The 7,779-nt window shown below is 51.3% G+C and overlaps 2 protein-coding genes across 2 annotated transcripts; both read left to right on the forward strand.

Annotated features, from left to right (window-relative positions):
* Positions 1-2,859: 2,859 nt before the first annotated feature.
* On the forward strand, positions 2,860-4,538 carry LOC123101797 (AP2-like ethylene-responsive transcription factor CRL5). Its single transcript, XM_044523086.1, has 2 exons — positions 2,860-2,903; positions 3,692-4,538. Exons 1-2 carry the CDS (start codon positions 2,860-2,862, stop codon positions 4,536-4,538), a joined length of 891 nt encoding a protein of 296 aa, XP_044379021.1.
* A 1,104-nt stretch (positions 4,539-5,642) lies between these two features.
* On the forward strand, positions 5,643-7,434 carry LOC123108397 (7-deoxyloganetin glucosyltransferase-like). The gene is made up of 2 exons (XM_044530192.1): positions 5,643-6,270; positions 6,632-7,434. Exons 1-2 carry the CDS (start codon positions 5,643-5,645, stop codon positions 7,432-7,434), a joined length of 1,431 nt encoding a protein of 476 aa, XP_044386127.1.
* Positions 7,435-7,779: the final 345 nt, after the last annotated feature.

The following is a 7,779-nucleotide window of genomic DNA, read 5'->3' on the forward strand; positions in this document are numbered from 1 at the left end:
GAGTGACAAATCCTAATCTCGAAATACGCCAACCCAACATCTACCTTTGGAGACACCTGTAATGCTCCTTTATAATCACCCAGTTACGTTGTGACGTTTGGTAGCACCCAAAGTGTTCCTCCGGCAAACGGGAGTTGCATAATCTCATAGTCATAGGAACATGTATAAGTCATGAAGAAAGCAATAGCAACATACTAAACGATCAGGTGCTAAGCTAATGGAATGGGTCATGTCAATCAGATCATTCAACTAATGATGTGACCTCGTTAATCAAATAACAACTCATTGTTCATGGTCAGGAAACATAACCATCTTTGATTAACGAGCTAGTCAAGTAGAGGCATACTAGTGACACTCTGTTTGTCTATGTATTCACACATGTATTATGTTTTCGGTTAATACAATTCTAGCATGAATAATAAACATTTATCATGATATAAGGAAATAAATAATAACTTTATTATTGCCTCTAGGGCATATTTCCTTCAATCTCTGCATGCGATCATCCACTACGGCCGGCTCGACTACAGGAAAAACTGAAGGAGGTGTGGGAAGAATGGGTGTGGTGGTGGGAGTAGTGGAAGATGCGGCTGCAAAAGGAAAAAATTCTTCATCAAAAACAACGTCGCGGGAAATATAAATACGGGCAGTTGATCGATCAAGGCACTTGTAGCCTTTGTGCATAGAGCTATAGCCCAAGAATACGCACTGTCGGGAATGAAAATTGCACTGTCGGAAACGAAAATCGAGTTTACGATTATTGTATGGGCGGAGGTTCGGCCAGCATGCACATCCAAAGGCGTTGAGAAAAGTATAATCTGGTTTCTCGTTAAGAAGACACATGAGTGGCGTGGTGTTTTGAAGAACATGAGTTGGCATGCGATTAATTAAATAGTAAGCGGTAATGAAGGCTTCGTCCCAAAAACGGATTGGGAGAGAGGAATGAGCGAGGAGTGCGATGCCGGTTTCAACGATATGGCGATGCTTGCGTTCAGCGATGTCATTTTGTTGTGAGGTGTGTGGGCAGGATACACGATGAGTAACGCCTTCCCGCTGAAAATATCTAGATAGGCGATGGTACTCCCCACCCCAATCAAACTAGACAGTTTTGATTTTAGTATTAAGCAAGCGCTCAACATGTTTTTGGAAGGTGTAAAATGCTTGCTCGACATCGGATTTTCTCTTGAGAAGATAAATCCATGTGAAACGACTAAAGTCATCCAAAAAACTCACATAATATTTGAAGCCTCCAACAGAGGTAATAGCAGGTCCCCAAACATCAGAATGAATAATTTCAAGCGGAGCATGAGTAACATGACTCGAATCTCGAAAAGGTAATTGATGGACCTTAGCTCATTGGCAAGCATCACAAACATTATTAGACTCGATCGAAGGTGCACAAGCAAATTTATTTGACCTAAGAACTGACTCAACGACACTTTTGGATGGGTGGCCTAATCTTCGATGCCAAAGATCCGAGGAGAGCTTGACACCGGAGAAGGCGCGATGACCATACACGATAGGTGAGGACTTGAAGCTTGGCACCGGATAAAGACCTTCACGACATCTACCGCGAAGAAGAACCTTCCTTGTTGCTCGGTCCTTTAGATAAAACAAGTGAGGATGAAATTCAGCGAAAGCATCATTGTCAGAGACTAACTTGTGCACGGATAGCAAGTGTTTGTTTACACGAGGAACATGCAAAATGTTGCGAAGATAAAGAGGTTTGAACGAGCCGGAAATAGTGGAGTGACCAACATGTGAGATAGACAAACCTGCCCCATTGGCGACGTGCACCTTGTCCTTGCCACCGTAGCGCTCATGGACGGTTAGGCGGTCGAGATCGTTCGCCAGGTGGTCGGTGGCACCAGTGTCCGCGTACCAGTCCATGTCCACGGAGTAGGAGCCGGTGTTGGCGACGTTGCCGGAGCGCTCGCAGTGCTCCTCCGGCTGGTACGCGTGGTTGAAGAGATTGCGACAGTGAAGCGCGTCATGGCCGAACTTGCCACACACCTGACACTTCAGGTTGGAGCGCCCATTGCCGCGACCACGCCCGCCACGACCACGAGCTTGTCCGCCTTGCCCGCCACGTGCATCGCTGCCACGTGCTGCAGCGTTGGCAGAGGGATGGATCTCTCCAGTTGAGTTCTGCTGCTCAAGACGAATTTCAGCGCTGAGAAGAAATGCATAAAAGCTGCTGAGGCTCACGGGGTCATCACGTGCCGTGATCGACGCAACAAGAGGCTCGAACTCGGAGCCCAGCCCAGCGAGCATGTACCCAAGCACCTCGTCATCAGATAGGGGCTTGCCGATGGAGGCCATGGCATCAGCGAACCCCTTCATCTTGCGATAGTATTCCGACGCAGAGAGGTCGTTCTTCTTCAGATTAGAGAGCTGGTACCTTAGTTGCATAACACGAGCTCGATTTTGTGAAGCAAACATGTCATGGAGAGCAGTCCAAACTGCAGCAGAGGTCGTCAACTGTGTCATCTGACCAAGAATATCCTCAGTCATGGATCCTAGGAGAGCAATCATCACGAGCTGGTCTTGCTAGTACCAGTGAAGGAACTCCGGGTTGGCCACCTCGACGGCTGCCTCACCGGTTCCTTGCATGATGGTGTGCGGTGGTGCTTCCACGGTGCCGGCGACATAGCCGTACAGGCCGTTTGCGGCAAGGGCAGGAACGGCCTGGGTCTTCCATAGCAGGAAGTTATCCCGTGTGAGACAGATCGTGATGAGGTTGGCGAGTGACGTGACAGAGATCGGAGCTGAAGAGCTGGAGCCGGCAGCGGCGGTGCCGGCCATGAGGATAGGATCTTTTTGCTCTGTATACCAAGTCAGCTAGATGGAAATGCCGTGATGGCTTACACTAGTATTGCTCAGTTTATATACATCAAGTACAGGTTCAGTTACAGCTCAAGCGATGGTGGATAATTAAGAGAAAGGTCTCTAGACCTTCCACATTCTAGCACTAAGCTATAATGATCATAATAGGCAGCACTAACTGAATCCAAAGGATGCGTTGCTTAACAGCGAAATTGCTCCACACACGATGCTTTTGCCCGATCTATGCACGACCTGAACATCCAGCGGCCGGTACTCTGCTCATTCATGCGCATGTCCGGCTGGATGTATGTGTCGTCTGTGAATCGTCTGAATTCTGTCGTCCGCGTAGCACTGCTGGCTTAACAGTGTAGACTTTTGGCACGTAAATACAGACAATGGGCCACATAGTCGGGTATGCAATAAAAATGTCAAACATTAAGATTAGGGTGGAGTCCAACAAGGTGGCTGGGAAGTAGATGTTCTCTATGAAAAAAAATGAAGAACTGTGTTTTGTGTAACACCAACCTCTGCAATTCTCCGTTTTTGATTTAGTCAAAAGTAAATAAAAGTATTATTCCCAGAAACAGATTAACGCAAGACATAATCAGGAATGGTGAGTAGATTTCTATTGATTTCAAAGGAGGATAGAGATCCATCAGGGAAGGCTTGAAAGGTTATTCTATGAAAAGAATGACGATCGTATTGAGCTTATAGTATTCACTATACTATGTATGTGAGGATTAGGAAATATATTAAACTAATGACCAAAAAAATTAAGAAAAACGTACATGCATGGATATATTTATTTTACTCCCTCCATTTTTTAATATAAGTCTTTTTAGAGTTCTAAGAGCATCTCCAACAGGCGCGGCAAAACGCGCGCCCGCGCGGTAAAAGAAGTTTTTCGCGCGCGCCGGTTGGTTCCGCGCGCTCCAGCGGTGGCGGGAAGTTACCGCGCGCGGGAAGCATTTGCGCGCGCGCGGAAGAAAACGGCACGCGGCGCGGTAGATTTGGCGCGCCGCTTCACGCGCACCTATAAAGTCCCGCGCTTCGCCACGCACACAGAACATCCACGCGCCCTCCTCCTCGCAACCTCGCCGCTTCGCCGCTTTCTGCGCCACCACCGCGCCACCATACCACCGCGCCGTCGGGGTGCTTCGGGCTTTCGCGGCGTCCGCGAGCGCCCCAACGGCTGGTACTCCGCCGAGATACGGGCCGGCGACGTCCGGCTCGGCCTCGGGACGTTCCGGAGCGCGCGCGAGGCGGCCCGCGCGTACGACGCGGCGGCATGGCGCTTGGAGAGGACCCGGTCACAGATGAATTTTCGGGACGTCTTCACACGCGAGGAGGCGCATCGCGTCGCCCCTCCGCCGCGTCTCATCACGGACATGGACCGTGCCGATCACTCTCGGCGGCAGCGCCATCTCCTCGTCGCCGAGGAGGACGAGCGAGCCATGGCGGAGTGGCGCCGTCGCCACCCAGAGGACGTCGACACCGAGCGTGCCTACTGGGCGGAGAGGACGGCAAGGCGCCGCTCGGAGCGGGCGGACCGGCGTCAGCGGAAGGCAGTGGCGAACGAGCAGTGCGACATCGTCTCCACAGGTGGGAGGTCGTTCTTCACCTCGGACGATGAACGTTGGGACGACATATGGCTCTCAACCTCGGACGACACCGACGAGAATGATGATGGTGATGGTAGCGACTTGGAGTAGTTTTCTATCTATGTATGCCGTAGTAGTTTCTATCCATCTATCTATGCCGTAGTAGTATCTATCTATCTATGTATGTCGAACTATCTATCTATCTATGCCGTAGTAGTATCTATCTATCTAAGTATGTCGAACTATCTATCTATCTATGCCGTAGTAGTTGCACCGATGTAAAATATCTTTGTATCGTTTTTTATCCATGTAATTTTAATTTAAAAAATATTGTAGAATGAGCGCGCGCTGCGTTTTACCGCGCCTGCTGGAGCTGCGCGCGCGGGGCTTTTCAGCGCGGCTGCTGGAGCAAACGCTGCGCGCCGCGCCAAATCCGTTTTTACCGCACGGCGCGTTGGGCGCCTGTTGGAGATGCTCTAATATGGGCGACATACAAAGCAAAATAAGTGAATATATTCCCTAAAATACATCTATATACATCTGTATGTAGTTTATATTAAGATCTGTAAAAAACTTTAGAAAACCGAGGGAGTACTTCATAAAGCTCATCAGCCATGTTTATCAGTAACATGCATGGATACCCTTACGCGTTTGCTCACATTTACTAGCTACCACTTTAGGCTTTTGGCCGAGTAAGAGACTCACCAGACATGTTTATGTGGAGGTTCCACTGAAAGCTTCCATCCTGAAAGGAGATGCCACAGTAAACAAAATATCAGTTTTGCCAAAGCACATCTAGATGTGCCATAAGTATTGCACATCTAAGTCATATGTCATTGATCTTACATTAAGATTCGTGTAAATATTTTCTCTCTTTTTTCCTTTTCTCTTTATGCTTGATTCACTCACTTAGATGTGCAATAATTAGAGCACATCTAGATGTGCCCTAGACACACTCACAAAATATATATACCCGTGGACGTAATCACTTGCGTCCTTCATACCACGATGCCAATTCAAACTTTCAAAAAGCGTACGTCTTCGGTTCAGACCATTTGCTATCCAACGTGCGTGCTGCCTATAAATATATGCAGCCAATGCAAGGCAATGCATGTCCTCAACAGCGACAAGATCCAACACCAGACCAGAGTATAGCTAGCTAGCTGAAAGCCAAAAGCCCTTGTCATCACGTCTGGGAAAGCTAGCTTGGGGGAAATGGGTTCTTCTTCAGCACCGGGCAAGAAAGCGCACGCTGTGTGCCTGCCGGCGCCGGCGCAGGGGCACGTCATCCCGATGCTCGACGTGGCCACGATGCTCCACGCCTGCGGCTTCGACGTCACCTTCGTCAACACCGAGTACAACCACGCCCGCCTCGTCCGGGCGCGGGGCGCGGCCGCGGTGGCCGGTGTTCCGGGGTTCCGCTTTGCCACCATCCCGGATGGCTTGCCAGCATCCGACGACGACGTCACGCAGGACGTTCCCTCGCTATGCAAGTCCACCGAGGAGACCTGCCTCGGGCCCTTCCGCCGCCTCCTAGCGGAGCTCAACGGCCCCGCCACAGGCCACCCGCCTGTGACCTGCGTCGTCGCCGACGCGCTGATGGATTTCTCCATGGAAGCGGCCAAGGAGCTCGGCCTCCCCTATGTCCAGCTATGGACGTCTAGTGCCATCAGCTTCGTCGGTTACTGCCACTACCGCCTCCTCTTCGAACGTGGCCTCGCACCGATCAAAGACGTCAAACAGCTGACTGATGAGTACCTTGACACGCCGGTGGAAGACGTGCCGGGCCTGAGGAACATGAGGTTCAGGGACTTTCCCACCTTCATATGCAGCCCGGCCCCGCGCCTGAGGAACATGTTTTGGACGGTGCGGCCCGGATCAGTGACGTGGCGTGCGGACCTATGCCGACGGACCCCTGCCTCGGCCGTCGGCATAGCTCTGACGACGTTAGCCGCCCGTCAACAGCGGGGTCGCCGGGCCCACGACTATGCTGACGGCCTTTGTAAGCCGACGACAGCTGTCGGCGTACTTGCAGATAGGCCGACGGCCGTTCTATGCTGACGGGTGCCGTCGGCTTAGCTCCGTCTAACCCGACGGCCTGGATACGCCGACGGCCAGGACCAGGCTGTCGGCATATCTCCGAGGAACCCGACGGTTGTCGTCGGGATTGTTTTGGCCGTCGGGGTAGCACCCTGTTCCGGTAGTGCCGTACGACTTCATGTTGCATTTCGCGCTCAGGATCACCGAGCGCTCTGTCGGCGCTTCCGCAATGATGGTCAATACCTTCGGTGACCTCGAGGGGGAGGTGGTGGCCGCCACGGAGGCGCTTGGCATGCCCAAGGTCTACACCATTGGTCCGCTCCCGCTGCTGGCGCCGAGCTCTAACATCAGCATGAGCCTCTGGAAGCAGCAGGAGTGCTTGCCGTGGCTCCATGGCAAGGCGCGTGGCTCCGTCGTGTACGTGAACTTTGGCAGCATCACCGTCATGAACAACGAGCAGTTAGTGGAGTTCGCCTGGGGGCTGGCCAAGAGCGGCAGGCATTTCCTCTGGATCATCCGTCCCGACCTCGTCAAGGGCGACACTGCGGTGCTCCCTCCGGAGTTCTCGGCCGAGACGGCGGAGCGTGGGCTTGTGGCCTCCTGGTGCCCGCAGCAGCAGGTGTTGAACCACCCGGCTGTGGGCGCGTTCCTCACGCACAGCGATTGGAACTCAACGATGGAGAGCATGTGCGGCGGCGTGCCGGTCATCAGCTGGCCGTTTTTCGCGGACCAGCAGACCAACTGCCGGTACCAGTGCAACGAATGGGGAGTCGGCATGGAGATAGACAGCAACGTCCAAAGTGACGCCGTCGCGGACCTTATTACAGAGGTCATGGAGGGGGACAAGGGGCAGGTGATGAAGAAGAAGGTGCAAGAGTGGAGGGAAAAAGCGGTCAAGGCTGCTAAGCCCGGCGGCTCGTCTCACCGCAACTTCGAGGAGTTGATCATCAACGTGCTAGCTCCTTGACGCCACCTTTCCACTGCAATCTTAGCTCTTACCTGGGATCCTGGGTAAAGAAATATTCCTAATAATTGTTGTATTGTACCTGCTCTATGCATGATGTATCTCTTAATTATTCCACAACATTCGTACTCCCTCTATTTTTTACTTGACTAGCCAAGTGACCCTTGCGCAACATTTCTTCTTCTTTTAGTACTCCCTCCGTTTTTTTACTCCGCATATAAGATTTGGACAAAATTAAACTGTACAAAGTTTAACCAAATTTATATTAAAAAAATATGAACATCTACAATACTAAAACTATATAGTATGAACATACGTTTCATGGTGCATCTGATAATACTGATTTCA

The sequence above is a fragment of the Triticum aestivum genome, chromosome 5A (assembly GCF_018294505.1).
Source record: "Triticum aestivum cultivar Chinese Spring chromosome 5A, IWGSC CS RefSeq v2.1, whole genome shotgun sequence".
NCBI classification, from domain to species: Eukaryota; Viridiplantae; Streptophyta; class Magnoliopsida; order Poales; family Poaceae; genus Triticum; species Triticum aestivum.